Here is a 16,515-nt window from a genome sequence, read left to right on the forward strand (position 1 = left end):
ATAGCTCTTTTATGAAACACTTTATTTACAGTAATCTCTATTGAACGTGTTGATAATGATCTACATTTGCATTCATAAGTCTATACATGTTCCACATTCGATCCTCGGCACGGCTTTTATCTTCGACAATGGTGATCACCTTGCCCTCATTAAAGCCATTCCTTCCTAGTCGTCCTGTACGTCCTGCCATGTGTACATAACTTGCAATGGATGATGGTTCACCGAGAATGAATATGTGGGAAACATTGGGTATATCCATGCCACGTGCTGAAAACTCGGTAGCAACCCAAAGTGGTGGTGGCGTTTGATCATCTTTAAGTTGTGATTTCCAATCGTTATATCCTCGGATGTCAAGAGCATCAACACCAAAAGTACGCAGCTGCCTTATCACGGTGGTTAGGCTGACGGATGAATCAACAAAGAGGATCCCATTATGCACAGATTCGATGTCCAATAATACAGCGATGCTTTCCAATAAAGGGTTTTGTTGTTCCTCATCCTGCGATATAATCTCGTCGTCGTCATCATCATCATCCTCATAAATTGAACCAATGTTTCGAACAGCTCCTTGTGACACGAGAAGACAATGATGCTTTGTATGGTGATTGATCGTCTGTACGTTCTGAGTAATATCAACAAATGCTGGATTGTGCACCCATCCATGTGTACGCATCCAATGTCTAAGGGGTCGATTGAGAGTTGCTGAAATCGCTGCAAGTTGTGGTTTGCGTCCCTGAGCTTTGCTCAAAAGTTGATCCACAAGCACTTGGGTTGGTTTTGGATTAGCGGCTCTCTTTTTCTGTTTCTTCAAAGGTGCATAACGTGTTGGTAGTCGTAAAGCTTGGTCGGCTTCTTCAATGATGATACAATCAAGCAAATGTGTTGGTATCCGATCCATACAATCAACAAGTCGTCCTGGTGTGCCTATCAACGTATGTGGTACTGTCGATGATTGAATGCTTTTGAATGCTGAAGCTGTTGTTGATTGTATCAAGGGCGATGATGAACCATGCAAGGCTCGTATCCAGTCGCTGATTTGTACCGCCAACTCATGATTTGGCACCACGTAAAGCGACCGTAGACTATCATTCGCGTTCCCCTCAGCTGCTGTTGCTAGTCGTGAAGCCAACACAACGGCCATTCCAAATGTCTTTCCAGATCCCGTTCGATCACGCAAAAATAAATCTCGTCCTGACTGCATTAAGGGTATGAATTGCTCTTGGGCGGTCGTAGGTCGATCGACGTGAAATTGCTGCTGTAGATTTCGACACACATTCGTCGCAATACCAAGGTGCTATCGTTAAGATAAGCTATTGTTAGCCATAGTGAGAGGGGTTGGGGATGTCACACACACACACACCTCGAAGGATGCCTTGGAGCTGTACAATCGGGCTTGGATTCTAACAAACATGCGAAAGAGAAAGCTGTCAAATTTAACTCCACATGGCAAAGCTTAAAGTTGTGTTTGGACAACCTTCATTTTGGACTTTCTTCTTCTTACACGCGTTTATTCAAATACCCAAAAGCCCCTATTTGCTCTTCTTGAATGGCTTTGATATTACATTCAACCTCTTTACTATTGCCGACGGTGTCTTTTTGTACGTTGGATGAAATCAGAATGTTATTGAGAAATAATGCATCTTATCCCCATCTCGGAACAAACACATGGAATTATAAAAAGATGATGCACAAATGATAAAGCATTCTGTTTCTTTTGGTGACACCCGTCATTATAGGAAATGCTTCCAAGTGCTTCCATCCTCCTCACCGTGATAGCTGCCTATGCAGTAAACGCTGCTCAAAAATGCGCAGGTAAGCAGCAATGACTTTATCGAACAACCCAACTCTTCCTTCGCTAACGGTCAAATGATGATAGTTACTATGCCGATGGAAGGGACAATATGGAAAACGGGAGAAGAGGTGACCATTGGATGGTAATATGAACTACCTCAAAGCTATCGATCTTCACCTGCTAATGATCTCATTTCTCTTTTACACTTTTAGGAGCGGCGTTGAACAAGACAACATCCCATCTATCACCTTGGCTCAAAAATATGCGGATGGTACATACAATGATGTGGCCAAGCTAGTCACTTCAGTGCCTGCTGCTCCTCGAAAGTATTCATTGAGGGTTCCTTCCAATGTTGTTTCGTCAGATGATTGTATGTTGATGATAATTGTACACCTTTGTATAGCATCGCTCATCATCATTGTGCCGTTATTGTAGATGTTATTCTTCTTGGTGAAGCTCAGGATTTTGATTGTGCATCTGGTGTTTTGGCTATACATAATGGTAGGCATTTAATTTACTGGTGATGCTCTTATAGTGATGGTACATTGACGCGATAACAATAGTTGGCAATGTGGTTCCAGTGGATCAAGTATCATCATCAGTGGAACCCGTAGGAGTTGGCACCACACCACTATCCAAGGCAACTAGCACACAAGCATCCGCCCCCGCCGCCAATACTAACAATGGTGAGGCACATGATGCATCGCCAAAAACACGATCTGCAACAAATCCATCAAGCCAACCCAGCCATTCGAAGCCAGTGGTTGATTCGATGCAAACGAAAGGTCCTTCATCATCAGCAAATGGTATCACGCCAATGTGTGTTTGGGTCACTGCAATTTGTAGTGTTGTTGTAGGATCTATTTTGGACGCTTTATTATAGTATAGATTCTAGCTGCTGTGTCGTTAATGATATTGGCCTTTCTAATTATGTCGTTTAATACAATATTCATTGCTATTACTACTGCTTCAAGCTCTCTCGCTCTCTTTCCTTCAACATTTTCAATCCTCATATCTTTTGCATTACAAACTTTGATACAGTAGTACTCTTGCTTAATCTTTTATTCATGAAAAAGAGCGCATGACGTGCTTGTTATGATGATGGTGTGACACATGCACCAGCAAAAGTGCGTATTATGAAGGAAGATGATATGAATGTATATGCCTAAAACGAAGAACAGAAAAGTCACATGTAAATCTTGGCATGATATTAGTGAACGCTGCGTATTTTGTGTATGTCGATTGGCGACGAATGTGATGAATGGGATGCTCGTATGCTACTAGCTAGCTTTATATCAATGACCTGGTCCTGGTGATCCTGAATTTATCTTCAAGAGTTAGCTACATTAATATTCAACGCAACAGCCAAAGGCCAACAATGATAATATTGCTCATAAGCAACATACAGCAGAAATACCCACGTGGCGTTAATGCCGCTGTCAAAAGCTTGTGCAACGTTACAAGTTCAAAAGGAAAACAAAATAAAAGGCCCTTTTTAACAAGAAACGGATTTCGATAGCATCGCTCCTAGGTGGGCTCGAACCACCAACCTCCTGATTAACAGTCAGACGCGCTAGCCAATTGCGCCATAAGAGCTCCTTAATTTTTCGTTATTGAGTGACATCATATTTTGCGGCCTGCCATAAAAGGCAAATCGAAAGCTATGTAGGAACTTGAATATGCAAAAAAGAGACAACATGGCCGAGTGGTTAAGGCGTGAGACTAGAAATCTCATGGGCTCTGCCCGCGCAGGTTCAAATCCTGCTGTTGTCGATACATTTTTGCCAACCTCAATTAGCTTTTTTTTGTTTTCCAAATTTCTACATCAATGTTACTTTATTGCAGTGTTCTAGCATTGCTACTTTATGGATGCATTGAAATGAATCATAATAACACGTCTGGTGGTAGATTAAGATGTAAAAGTATCAATAGAGTAATGTCGTCCATAGCCAATACGTTTTGAAAAGGGAGAAAATGGTTTTAGAAAAGGTCGCGTGTGTGGACGGTGTTGTCTTTATCATCGCATTGTTGCTGTACGCATGATGTACATAATACATAAAGTCATTGATGAGGCGCTGCTCCAAAGTTGCTATCAATAGGCGTGGCAAATGTCCGCAATTAAAGGTGATAGTTGCCAAGGTCGGGTTCCGTTGCACACTTTCTCTTGAACTCTAATGTCGTTTTTCGATTCCATTCTGGATACTCTTTACAGCGCAGTTGGATGCTGCATCCCTGACGCCAACATCAGCATCAATGGCCGAGCATATCGCATTGTCAAGTTACTCGGCGAGGGGTATGCAACACAATACATAACACGAGACTTGGAATGAGCGTTTCACTCATCGTATGACCATCCACCTTTCACATTGCTTCCTTACCATAGCGGCTTTTCGTTCGTGTATCTAGCCGAGGATGGCTCTGGCAACGTATACGCATTAAAAAAGATCCGGTGCACTCTGGGAACGGAGGAAGCCAAGCTTGCACAACGAGAGGTCGATGTATACCGGTTATTCGAACACGATAACATTATCCGTATGCTGGTAATGTATCAACATTGCTTATCGTGCTATTGACATGGGATCAAATATACTCATCAATCAATTAGGACACTGCGACTGTTACTGAATCTGATGGAAGTACGACAATCTATATCTTTTTACCCTACTACAAGGTGAGTAGAACAAAGGTTGTATATATAGATCATGGATCGGATATGCTAATATGGAAATGGGAATGGGCAACTTAGAAAGGAAACTTGCAAGATGCGATCAACCGGAATCAGCTATACAAGACCCATTTTACAGAGACACAAATGCTCTCCTTGATGCGTGGTGTTTGCACAGCAGTGGAATTCATGCACACCTACAAGATGCCTACTGGTGCTAGAACAAGATACACAGCCAAAAATCCTATCTTGGATGACGATGATACCGACGACCATCAACAGAATAGAGCCTTGTTGAGCTCACAGGGACAACAAGAAACCTCTTCTGGAATCGAGACACATGCACCAGGCAAGGAAGGAGACGTGGTACCATGGGCACATCGTGATATCAAACCTGGGTAAGTTTATGGACCTCGATACATGATCAGCGTGATTAAGTGGATATTTCGATTATAGCAACATTATGCTTATGGATGATGGAGAGACACCTGTGCTCATGGATTTTGGATCAGCTTGCCCAGCCCGTGTCGAAATTCATAACAGGCAAGAGGCATTGAAGCAACAAGTAAGTGGTACATTTGGAAGTGGGTTATACGAATTGAAGACCAATGGTGTTTTTTTTTCTTTAGGATATCGCTGCCGAACACTCTACAATGCCTTATCGAGCTCCTGAACTTTTCGACGTGAAGACAGAGACGACATTGGATGAGAAGGTCGATATTTGGTCGCTTGGGTGTACTTTATTTGCCATGGCCTATGGACAATCACCGTTTGAAGTCAATTTGAATGAGAATGGCGGATCCGTAGCACTTGCTGTACTCAACGCCCAATTCAAGTTCCCGAATGACCCTGAGTATTCCCAAGAATTCAAGGATTTAATCTCTTGGATGTTGACAGCCGATCCCAGCACACGACCCGATATCCACGAGGTAATAACAAAGCTTGTAGATGGAAAGAGAGGAATCGTGTTAACTTTTTGTTTAGGTCTCAACCAAAATCGATTCGCTTCTTAGTCGACGTACAGCTCAAGGCGACGCATCATAGTACGCCACACAGCTAGCTAGACAAAATTATGTAATCTCCTGATGTATTATTCCTGCTTTATCATGCATCTTCCCTTACGCAAACATCAAAAAGACCGGTACATTTGTCACTGCATGTATTCTTCTCTTTGTATGATAAGCTTTTGAATGATCATTACATGCGAAAGTGCAATTTGATTGAGGATGGTGATATACGACATTGATTTGCATGGGGATAGAGATCGTGATGGATATGGTTGATCGGTCATACTGCACACCGTCTAATGCATAACGTGGACTTTTAGCATCTCCCAAAAGGTGGTTTACGACATGCACTATAACGTAGATGATGGTTTGAAACATGTATTCACCTCTCATTATCGTCATCTACTTTGGGAACACCTCCATACCCATAAGTCATGGATAGACGAACACTCATCCCACCGCTTTGTTAGCCATCATTCAACTTTTCCAAACACATGGTCACCAAGCACATGATATCGAAATGATTGTGAGCTGCATTAAATTTGGAGCGTTGTCATGGATTAAAGTATGGGAGCCGATGTTGCTAGGTAATTTTAATGATCAAAGGAGGTATTATGGATCTAAAATAGATAGTAGAAATAAAAAGCACATCAAAGGATGGGAAATGGAGGAAGAATGATGGCGTCCAATTCTCTCAGAGTGCAAATTTGAGCCCACACCCGCTCACAAAGATACCAGCGGATCCTTTTCGACTTCTTGCTTAAACGACTGTAACCATGGTAATCACTCGAACTCTCGCATTTGGGTATTCTGGTGCGAGCCATTGTGCCAAAGCATAGTTGAACGCCATTCACTCAACACTAGTGTTTTTCTACGCGTCTCTTGTAGTCGAAAACTTCGAAAATGACCAGCCTGATCAACTACAGGCTACGGATTACGTTGTCGGATTCGCGTACATTGACGGGACAGATGCTGGCGTTTGACAAGCATATGAATCTGGTGCTCGCCGATTGTGAGGAATTTCGCAAGATTAAGCCCAAGTCGAAAAAAGCAGAGCAAGATGAGCTTGAACAGAAACGGACGCTTGGTTTGGTTATCTTGAGAGGCGAGACGATTATCAGCATCAGCGTTGATGGCCCTCCTCCACCACAAGCACAAGAATCCAAATTGCGAGGACCTACAATGGCAGCAGGCATGGGTATTGGTAGAGTAAGTAATCATGACGATGGAATGGGATGATACGCCATCATTGACTTGTAGATACTAATATCATTGTTGTATTATAGCCTGCAGGTCGTGGCCTTCCCGCTGCTCCACCTCCAGGCGCTCCAATGACAGGTTTGGCAGGTCCTGTAAGAGGTGTTGGTGGTCCATCTCCACAGGTAAGAGGATTACAAGCATTGGATTTAGGATATATAGGATATGAATATGGAACCAACATGGGCTCTTTAGATGATGCAACCTCGTCCTGGAGGTATCCAAGCACCTCCTGTTGCTTATGGTCGTCCACCTATGCCACCAGGTCAAGGAGTAAGTGCATTAGATTGTCATTGATACTATAAGGATCAGCATAATAATGCTTGTATTCTTTAGCCTCCTCCAGGTTTCCGACCACCACCAGGAATGCCACCACAAGGATTTAGGCCACCACCACCTGGCTTCAGACCACCCCCTCCACCTGGCGGCACTCCACCACAGGCCTTTAGACCTGGCATGGTAAATGATCATTTTTACAAAGGGATTCTATCCACATTCAAAGAGGTTTAACTCTCATCTATTATAGCCACCACCACCACCAGGTTATCCTCCTCAAGGTAGCCCTGGAGGATATGGTCGACCACCACCACCTCAGTAAACTGAACGCAGTTGTACACCATATCGAATCGATTGGGGTTCATATTCTCGATGCACACATGATGACTTTTGGAAAACATTGGATCAACACACAAACACGATTAAAAAAGCTCTCAATAAACCGCTACATTTACAGTATCCACATGGCAACGTTGTTATACTTTCTTTTTCCCTCTGATACATAAAATTGAATTTGAATTCATCTGTTTCAAAAGAGGTGGCTGGATGGATAGGGGGATTGGATGATGGGTGGCTTTTATGAAAATTTTGTCAATGTCCGCTTGCAGTATTTCAAGAGAGGCTCGCCGACTTTGTTGATGGTTCTTCCTCTTTCGATTTATTAGCAATGGATCACCAAGTATGTAACAACAAGCCTTTTTATGATACCAAACGTTAGATTTTTAACCCTATCTTCTTCACTATAGACCGAGAAGGCCTACCAGAAGCAACGCGGTATCTTCCAAAACTCCAAGAACGCCGCTAACAAGAAGCGCTGGTTCAAGGATGTTGGTAACGGCTTCAAGACCCCCAAGGCTGCCAAGTACGGCTCCTACATTGACAAGAAGTGCCCCTGGGTTGGTGAAGTCAACATCCAAGGCCGTATCTTGACTGGTGTTGTCATCTCCACCAAGATGAAGCGCACCGTCATTGTTCGTCGCGACTACCTTCACTACGTCCCCAAGTACAACCGTTACGAAAAGCGTCACAAGAACATCCCCGCTCACTTGTCTCCTGCTTTCGATGACATTGCTGTTGCTGAGTAAGTACCATTTTCCTTTTTTTATTTTCACTGTGGCCCATTTCTTCCGCCACGCCTTGTCCTTGGATCAAATTTTTTTCAGAGTGACGGGGTGGAGTGGGTCTTGTGGGGGTGTATGTATGCATTTGCCTATGCATAAGATGCCTTCACTTTTTGTGGACAGAGGTAGTTGGTAAGGTGGCGGCTTACCAAGCCTTTGACGTCCAATGCAATCATGCTGACCAAAAAAAAACTTTTAGGGGTGACATCGTTACTGTTGGCCAGTGCCGTCCCCTTTCCAAGACCGTTCGTTTCAACGTCCTTAAGGTCCAAAAGGCTAAGGCTGCCTCCAAGCTCTTCGAGAAGTTCTAAATTGTTTAGCATTTCAATAAACAATTGCTTGTAAGAGCGTTTAGTCGCATACATATATACATGATAAGATTAGCTCCACGTGATATAGACTGTGATGGATGTTCAGGGTTTTTAGACGAAGTTTATTAAAGGGGATAGTACTACGTAGATAGATAGTAGGTTATATGCATTGTAAAATGAGCATGCATAAGCAGGGAGTGTGTATGATGAAATGAGGGGTGACCTTGATGTAGAACATGAGATCTCATTCGTTTAGCTTTTTAACAAACAGGGCAAGAAAAGGGGTTTGTGGAAGGTGAAAAGCAAACATCAAGTTGACTCAATGGTCTCCAAGTACAGTGGTTGGGGATGTAAATGACCACGTGCAACGTGCCAAATGTCCGTTACAGGAAGAGCAACAATTTTATCCAAAAGATGATTTTGTTGTTGACTAGCGGCAAAGCACAAAGGATGTAGGTCTAGTGAGCATAGTATAGGATGTTGCCATAGAGATGGTCGATGCGTTTGTACATGTATAGTTGCGATAGTAATCATGCAAATGCAAACGTGGGGGATAGTCAGGTACAAAGGTGACGGATTGTATGTGATGGGTTCGGTTGCACAAGTACCCATCTGGGCCGCGTGAGCGCGTGCTAGCAAAGTCCGATGGATGCAAAGCACCCAAGACAACAGCTCCTTTACTGAGAGAGAGCGACACTTTTTCTCTTTTCTTCTTCTTCTTCAAGTGGTTGTTATTTGATACACGTCGTTTATTTTCGCTTTCCTTTTACGCACCCTACAAAACGGACATAATATTGTAAACCTGTTTTCACCAGGTAAACGCCATGGCAAGCTCGATCGAGGAAGCGTGCCTGACAGCCTGGATCTGCTAGTGTGATTCAATCAAGCACCACCATGGCCGATACTTGTTACACTCCCGTTGTGAGACTACCGAAAAGCAAAAACAGCTCTTCCTCAACCCAATCTATCAGCAACTGTCAAGATGCACAGGTGGACCTAAAGGACATGATCGTATCTGAGACATTGAATTTCGATGGTCTTGCAGGTGCTATCAGTGAGATGGATCTACACAACCTTTTGCAAGCTTATCCACCCCTCGAGTATGTATACTTTTCAATAAGAAATGAATACTCAGCTAATGTTCATGTAGGGTTGTAATTCATCAGGATGGTGACAGTGGTTATCTACGATTCTCAGACGCCAAAACAGGTATGCAACCTTGTTATTGTCGATGATAGTTCATGTAATTTGACTTTTTCTATCCCCTTCTTTCCCCTGCATCGCATACACAAAAAGCGGATCGAGTGTATTCGTTGTTCAATGGTTTCACTTTTCCCAACAATAGCAGCAAGTTGCAAATTCAAATATCAGGCGATGGTAGTAATCATGAGCATGAGCCCAAGGGTCCTATTCTTGAAGTCAAGGGTCTTCCTAATGGGATCGACAATGATGGATTATATGATCTATTCCGACCATTTGGGCCATTGAGTTTATGCAAGCCGATAGTAATAGGCAGGACTTTTCGAGGAACAGCATTTGTACAGTATTTCTTTCAAGCTCATTCGGACGAAGCACTAGATCACCTGGTAAGTTGTACAAGCTTTTTACCCAGCAGTAGCATCAACATAGCACCCAGCTGATCACCTGACAAATTCGATAGAATGGCAAGTCATTGGATGATGGTACCACACTGTAAGTTCCCTTCTTTTACTTTAAGGATTTGGAAGGGGGGAAAGGGAGGAAATGTAGGAGAAGTAAGATAACCACGGGCATCGGGTATAGTGTGTGCGTGTAATGTACAATGCATTGGGATGATGAAGGGGTCAACACAGGAAGAGGAGGAGTCTACGAGGATATACGTATGTGCGTGCTTGTGGGTGTGCGGGTGTGCGTATGAGTGTGTGATATGAAAGGAGAGCACAAAAAGAGGTTGTCGCTATTTTTCCTTTAACTATCTTTCTTTTTTTCTGTAGCTCGGTTGCAGCGTTTATGCCATCCAAGATCCGTAACACCGACTATCAACAACAAGGAAGCAAGAATGTAAGTGTGAGTGACTCTGAGAGAGAGAGAGAGAGTGTGTGTGTATGTATGTGTGTGCTGTACAATAGCTTTGTTTACCAAACAAAGTTGCTTGCCCCATTGCAGCGCCGTCTCACTCACTTTTTTCTTTTTCTCTCTTGTGCATGTATCTCTGGTACTTCATGTTGCTGTCCCTCAAACAACAACAGTCTGCAGCCTCGCTTGCTCCTTCTTCTTCACTCGACAAGTCAGAGTCCTATGTCGATTATATGAACTTGTACATCAAGAACCTGGAACCTCACATTGACAATGACGCTCTTTTCCACATGTTCAGAAGATTTGGTCACATCGTCTCGGCAAGAGTCATGAGCAACCCTGTTACTGGGCAGTCAAAAGGTTATGGTTTCGTTAGCTACGACAAGCCCGAGGAAGCTGCTGCTGCTTTACACGAGATGAATGGAAAGATACCTCCCAGTTGTATGAAGCCATTGATGGTTGCCTTTCATGAACCCAAGAAACCTCGCCAAGAGAAGCATCAACAGCAACAGCAACATCAACATCAACAACAGCATCTTGGTACATCTCCTATCCCCAACGCGTTACAACCAGTGCAGCATCAACATCAGCATCAACCATTTATGAGCCCGATTGGAGCACCGGTGCGTATTCCACCTCACGCTGCTGAATATGCGTCAAATGCCATGTCGTCAATGGCAGGTAGCACAGGCATCACTATGCCATACGACAATCGCCATCCATATGACATGACGACTACTACAGCTACTACTACATCTGCAAACAGTAAGACATCATCTTATCGGTTGCCCTGGAGATCGTTGGCATGGTTACTAATATTAAATTATCCCCTGCAGTCCCTTCCCAAATGAATGGTTTGGGTATTGATAGCGTGGATCAGATTGCTCTCAACATTAAGTCTATTGGGCAAAAGCGCCCATCCCCTCCTCAACAAGTGCATCGTAAGGCAAGTAAAGAGGCGTGAAGGATATGTCAAACATGATCTAATATACGCGCATCTACAACAGTTTTCTGCAGCTGAGTCCAACTTTGGACAGCATCCCCTGCGTCTTTCTCCACCTTTCTCCACCTCGCCACTTTCTGGTGTGAGCAGCACGGGTCCTTCATTGGCTTCTTTAGCTTCGGGAATCAATGTACAACCTCGTCCACCCAACATGCCACCTCCACAACAACAACAACCGGATTATAGAACAGCCAATGGTCGCCCAACTTTGAGACGTAAAGGCTCACTTGAGTCAGTCAGCTCCATCATGACAGAGTCAAGTGCTTCGGTGCAGCGTCAAAGATTAGTGGAGGCTGTCATGCGATGCGGTGATTATGCCAAATCGGTCAATGATATTGTGGATATGCTGCTTACTCTGAAACGTAAGGAGCGTTCACTTTGTTTATTCAACCAAGACTTTTTACGTGAAAAGATCGAGTTGGCTTTGATTGCATTGGAGACATTCAACGAAGAAGAGCAAGCTCAAGAAGAAGAAGGAAACGATTATGCTCAAAATGTGTAAGTGTTATCTTTTTTCAGGGGAACAAAAGCAAACAAATCACTAAAATAGAATTAGGCCTGGTGTCATGGATACCGATATGAGCCCTATCAAGGCACCAACGATCCCCACTCGTGTGTCCAAAGCTATTCCCATTGTCGCTCCTCCTCCAGAATCACCAGCAACGAAAAAGCCAACTAGTTCTTCACCACCACAACAACAGCAACCAACCACTACCACCCCACGAACGACATCTGCAACCAATGGTTCTACTACTACAACTTCTAACAACACCACTACCACCACCAGCACCAGTAATAACAATGATGATAAAACAGATATCGAGGCCTTGTTGGCATCATTGGAAGGAAAACCTGTGCATGAGAAGAAACAACAACTAGGTGATCGCCTATTTCCACTCGTCAAGGTAATGCATAATCATCCTAGCTCCTATCGTTTGCAATATTAACATTTCTTTGTCGCTCCTAGGCAACTGGTACGAAGCAAGCACCCAAGGTCACCATTCGGCTGTTGGATAGCATTGATCTCCACGAGCTGGCTCATCTCATGTATGACAAGGATAAGTTAAAGGAACGTGTGGAAGTGGCCTTTGCGTCATTGAAGTGAGCTCTCTCTCTATATATTCCCCCATCAAATCTTTATATATCCTCTTTTTATTCTTCAATCTCTTTAGTAATCTACCATTGTTCCATTTCTTTCCCTCTCTCTCTCTCTCTCTCCTTTTGATATACTTGTAAACGCTTTTGGAGGAAAACAAGACCAGACACGTTGTGCCCATTTTAGGTGCATTGGATCATATCATGTAACATCTGATGAATGAAGCTTGGTGTATGTGTATGGGAATTTGAATGATGGGAGGATGATGCATAACGACAATGATAGGGATGCGCTTGTATAGGGTGCCACCATTTAATTAAATCGGCACCCGACATTGATACTTTATAGGCAAGGCAATAGTGTATCATGGCAACATACGAGGAGGACAATGGAGATAGCATTGAAATGGGTAAAGTTTATCATTTTGATATGCAAGGAATACAATATGCACGCTTAGATTGCAGGTATATAGATTCAAGATGTAGGATCTCTCTCTGTGTGTGTGTAACGAGCGTTAGGCTTTTCTTGTTTCTTTTCATGTAATGGACGACGATAACACGACCGTTTTGCCTATCCAGTTCCAGTTGCTCTACAACTATGATATCAGCACTGAATATGACAGCCTACGTAAACGCAAAACCCATATGCATCCAGCATTGGCGTGTGAGCTTAATGGAGTACGCATCTATCGACTCATCGACTACAACTTGGAGCAACATTACGTTTCAGCTGGGCAATTGTGGCGAGCATGTGGGTTGACAATAACTGAAGGGCTCTTTCTCTTTGACCTTCGTGTCTCTGACTATGAGGTGGACTTTTTAATACCCCATTTTCCTTTTTGCGACGTGTGGGTTACGGTGACCAAGGCACGACATATGGCAAGCATCCTCAACGTTGAAACTGAGCTAGAGCTCTTGTGCCTGGTAGATCACGATCCCATATTTTCATCCGACAATATCACCCGTGGAGAATTGGTTCACAACTGGAAAGTCGAAGCTATCCCCAATGCATTGTATTCAACACGTGCACTCCTTGAAACGCCTGTGAATATGCCAATCGAAAGCTTGACAGGGCAACGAAAGATCAGAACACAAATCTCACGTAATCGACAGCCTGGGATGGTGTGCAAGGATAGACTTGAGACTGGATTAGTGCGGCTCGCCATAGCAGCGTATGAGGCATTCATATCTTCATCTTATCAACATCACGAGGAATCATCACATTCGACATCTGAAGAGGGCATTACCACACAAGCGGACGCATTATGGGATGTCTTTCAAGGCCTACTATTCGATTTTCAGAATTTGACATTGCAAAAACAACAAGATGGACGTGTATTTCAAGACAGCATGATGATTGGGAACATGCCTCTTCGACGTGAATACCTCCGTCAAGGCAATGCATTACAACGTGTGTATGTGGCAGGCATGACTGAAAAATTATTCGCTGAATTACAACGACGGCCCTCCCAACCACCTCCTCCTCCACAACAATCACAACCACAACCACCAACACCAACAGCAGCAGCACATGTAACATCTCCACATGCATCCACACCAACACCTGCAGAGGAAAAGCATTATCAACACCATCCAACAACCACTACTTCTTCCAACAGCCTGTTAAGTGATCCCCATATCATGCTGCATGATCGAATGGATACTCTTGAGCAAGAATTATACCGAATGAAACGGAAGGCCAAGCGAAGAGCAGATGATCTTCAACTTGAGGTTCAAGAATTGCAGCATCAGGTGGTCACTCTTGAAACATGGAAAACGAGAAATGAGCGATCAAGAAAGAGTGAGCGACTTTGGATCTTAATGGCCGCACTTTCAGTCATTGTTACGTTGTGGATGTTTGGCTAGTTGTATGACACAGCAATCCATAGCTTGATATGTACATAATCCATTTATATTTTTATAGTTGACTTTTATCCTAATAAACCTATTTCCTGACAATTGAAAATGCACCATCACCAAAGTACTTTTCGTTCGCCTTTTTGACACGTTCGGCTGCTGCTGTGGGATCAACAAGTTCAATGCCTTGTACAGGGGTAAATGCAAGTGAAGAGGCCAAGCCAGAGGTAGTGCCAGCTGTATTGAGAGATCGTTGCTGCTGCTTGGGTGCCTTGACCTTGTTGCGAGGATCAGCAATCGAAGCACGAATCTTGCCCACTTGCTTGGTGGTCATACCGAGACCTTCAGTCTCATCACCATATTCCACCTCTTCCTCTGCTTCTCCAAACGCCATACGATTACGAGCAGCACGAAGTTCAGTCATAGCATAGGCTTCCTTTTGTCGTCGTACACTAAGAAAGATTACTACATTAGCATGCATGCATGTATGAAATCCATCATCGCTTACCGTTTACCACCACGTCGTTTCTTTGGTCCTTCATCAGGTACTGGCAAAGCCTTAATCACTTTGGTCGGTGGAGGCTCTTGTAGCTTCTCGATCTTTTGATCAATGTCGTTGCGGAACTTTTGACCAGCTTCACCTGTAATAAACAATATATGAGTATGATGATGATAACCAAAACACACACACACAAATCATGTTTCTTACCACTGGGAGATGACTGAGAAGCATCAATTCTTGCTGAAAGAGCACATTTTGCAGCGATGATTTTGGTAACCTTGCGTCTCAAATCAGCCGGCACCGATAAGACAAGAGGTGATGATATAATGTAACCCGTGTTTCGCTCCATGCTTGCTCTCGAGAATCCAGTATTCGTCTTTTTGGTATTTCCCAAGACCTATTCCCGATAAAAGTTAACTCACAATCCTCCCATTGGAATTTCTTTGATCCTTTACCTCGATATTGCATGCGGGAATCTTGCAAAATGCTGATAAACCACCAGCAGCTGTGAGTAATTTGGCAGCAGTTGAACTACCGACGACATTGGAAAGGTTGGGAGCAATCATTGTCATTCGAGATTCGACATAGTTGATGATCTAAAAAGAAAACATCAGCATGAGACGCTTGAGAGAGAGAGAGAAAGAGAACCCAAATAGACCTACCGTTCTCTTTGCATTATCCAATTCGAATGCCACATCACAGGCTTCCTCGGTCACTTTCCATTCTTCAGGTGATAATTCCTTTCCATTGCTGGTAGTCGCTGTCACCGTAACAACCATCACTGTTGCTGATGGCAAGATGGAACGTAAATCAACCTTGGTGAGATCTTTTTCATTGCCGATTGCCTTGACTGTGCGAGCATAATCCATGGGGTTCAAAATAAGAGACTCCAATTCAGGGAATCGTGGTGCATAGTGATCTCGAATAAACTATATATACACAAGGTTAATCGTCATCTTGTAATTCACATACACCACTCATAAACATACCTTGTGAACCGCTTGGATCTCTCCATCGATATCAGCTGTCATACTGTTAGCGTTGACAATCAATTGGTATTCCTCGTCTTCTTCAGTAGGTGCGTTGTTGAGATCCGCCGCCGTGCGATCACGTGATTTAAAGTGTTCGATACGCTACAATAGCAAGACGTCAACGATTTAGTTATACAAGTACAAAAGTGTTAGCGATTACCTTTACTCACCTCCAGAATGTCTTTTGTTTGCTTGCTTTGAAGGAATTTGGTGACCTTGTGGACATTGTCTTGGTGACCAGTGGAAGGTGAAGCATCGTTGGTTGATCGATCGGTGTCTTTTGTTGCTTCACCATCTTCATTTATATCCATAGCGTCTTGGTCTTGACTTTGTTCATTTTGGCGGTCGTCATCGCTGTGAACGGATTGCTCGTCTGAAAAGTCGAGATCAGCTGCAAGTTCGTCTGCTAGGGAAGACATGGCGCAGTGTGTAATTTCTGAGGAGGCCCTAAATTTAAGCCGTTCAGCTCGGAGTCCATCCTCCCAACAAAGAGCACCATGGCAACAACAACAATGGCATCTTGTGTTATTATCCCATCCGATT

General features: G+C 43.5%; 8 protein-coding genes and 2 non-coding genes across 10 annotated transcripts; 7 read left to right on the top strand and 3 right to left on the bottom strand.

The window, feature by feature from the left end:
- Positions 1 to 37: 37 nt before the first annotated feature.
- On the bottom strand, positions 38 to 1,411 carry O0I10_004729 (uncharacterized protein; the record flags this gene model as incomplete). The annotated part of the gene is made up of 2 exons (XM_058484783.1): positions 38 to 1,294; positions 1,361 to 1,411. The coding sequence occupies 2 exons, from the start codon at positions 1,409 to 1,411 to the stop codon at positions 38 to 40; spliced, it is 1,308 nt and encodes a 435-aa protein (XP_058344282.1).
- Positions 1,412 to 1,739: 328 nt separating this feature from the next.
- O0I10_004730 (uncharacterized protein) lies at positions 1,740 to 2,675 on the top strand (the record flags this gene model as incomplete). The annotated part of the gene is made up of 5 exons (XM_058484784.1): positions 1,740 to 1,812; positions 1,877 to 1,934; positions 2,005 to 2,162; positions 2,228 to 2,293; positions 2,356 to 2,675. The coding sequence occupies 5 exons, from the start codon at positions 1,740 to 1,742 to the stop codon at positions 2,673 to 2,675; spliced, it is 675 nt and encodes a 224-aa protein (XP_058344283.1).
- Positions 2,676 to 3,314: 639 nt separating this feature from the next.
- Positions 3,315 to 3,388, bottom strand: O0I10_004731. Its single transcript has one exon. It is a non-coding gene; the product is annotated as a tRNA-Asn (tRNA).
- A 95-nt stretch (positions 3,389 to 3,483) lies between these two features.
- O0I10_004732 lies at positions 3,484 to 3,565 on the top strand. Its single transcript has one exon. It is a non-coding gene; the product is annotated as a tRNA-Ser (tRNA).
- Positions 3,566 to 3,966: 401 nt separating this feature from the next.
- On the top strand, positions 3,967 to 5,501 carry O0I10_004733 (uncharacterized protein; the record flags this gene model as incomplete). Its single annotated transcript, XM_058484785.1, has 7 exons — positions 3,967 to 4,085; positions 4,176 to 4,332; positions 4,398 to 4,463; positions 4,539 to 4,855; positions 4,914 to 5,022; positions 5,087 to 5,386; positions 5,442 to 5,501. 7 exons carry the CDS (start codon positions 3,967 to 3,969, stop codon positions 5,499 to 5,501), a joined length of 1,128 nt encoding a protein of 375 aa, XP_058344284.1.
- Positions 5,502 to 6,367: 866 nt separating this feature from the next.
- On the top strand, positions 6,368 to 7,319 carry O0I10_004734 (uncharacterized protein; the record flags this gene model as incomplete). The annotated part of the gene is made up of 5 exons (XM_058484786.1): positions 6,368 to 6,673; positions 6,751 to 6,846; positions 6,917 to 6,994; positions 7,058 to 7,180; positions 7,248 to 7,319. 5 exons carry the CDS (start codon positions 6,368 to 6,370, stop codon positions 7,317 to 7,319), a joined length of 675 nt encoding a protein of 224 aa, XP_058344285.1.
- Positions 7,320 to 7,664: 345 nt separating this feature from the next.
- Positions 7,665 to 8,429, top strand: O0I10_004735 (archaeal ribosomal protein S17P; the record flags this gene model as incomplete). Its single annotated transcript, XM_058484787.1, has 3 exons — positions 7,665 to 7,676; positions 7,744 to 8,078; positions 8,318 to 8,429. The coding sequence occupies 3 exons, from the start codon at positions 7,665 to 7,667 to the stop codon at positions 8,427 to 8,429; spliced, it is 459 nt and encodes a 152-aa protein (XP_058344286.1).
- An 894-nt stretch (positions 8,430 to 9,323) lies between these two features.
- On the top strand, positions 9,324 to 12,592 carry O0I10_004736 (uncharacterized protein; the record flags this gene model as incomplete). The annotated part of the gene is made up of 10 exons (XM_058484788.1): positions 9,324 to 9,529; positions 9,580 to 9,638; positions 9,726 to 10,015; positions 10,090 to 10,121; positions 10,403 to 10,469; positions 10,658 to 11,249; positions 11,321 to 11,430; positions 11,492 to 11,985; positions 12,044 to 12,392; positions 12,455 to 12,592. The coding sequence occupies 10 exons, from the start codon at positions 9,324 to 9,326 to the stop codon at positions 12,590 to 12,592; spliced, it is 2,337 nt and encodes a 778-aa protein (XP_058344287.1).
- Positions 12,593 to 13,125: 533 nt separating this feature from the next.
- Positions 13,126 to 14,448, top strand: O0I10_004737 (uncharacterized protein; the record flags this gene model as incomplete). Its single annotated transcript, XM_058484789.1, has 1 exon — positions 13,126 to 14,448. One exon carries the CDS (start codon positions 13,126 to 13,128, stop codon positions 14,446 to 14,448), a length of 1,323 nt encoding a protein of 440 aa, XP_058344288.1.
- A 79-nt stretch (positions 14,449 to 14,527) lies between these two features.
- On the bottom strand, positions 14,528 to 16,391 carry O0I10_004738 (uncharacterized protein; the record flags this gene model as incomplete). Its single annotated transcript, XM_058484790.1, has 7 exons — positions 14,528 to 14,891; positions 14,948 to 15,080; positions 15,149 to 15,338; positions 15,397 to 15,537; positions 15,604 to 15,870; positions 15,931 to 16,074; positions 16,143 to 16,391. The coding sequence occupies 7 exons, from the start codon at positions 16,389 to 16,391 to the stop codon at positions 14,528 to 14,530; spliced, it is 1,488 nt and encodes a 495-aa protein (XP_058344289.1).
- Positions 16,392 to 16,515: the final 124 nt, after the last annotated feature.

This window comes from Lichtheimia ornata (assembly GCF_029851405.1).
Source record: "Lichtheimia ornata isolate CBS 291.66 chromosome Unknown scaffold00018, whole genome shotgun sequence".
NCBI classification, from domain to species: Eukaryota; Fungi; Mucoromycota; class Mucoromycetes; order Mucorales; family Lichtheimiaceae; genus Lichtheimia; species Lichtheimia ornata.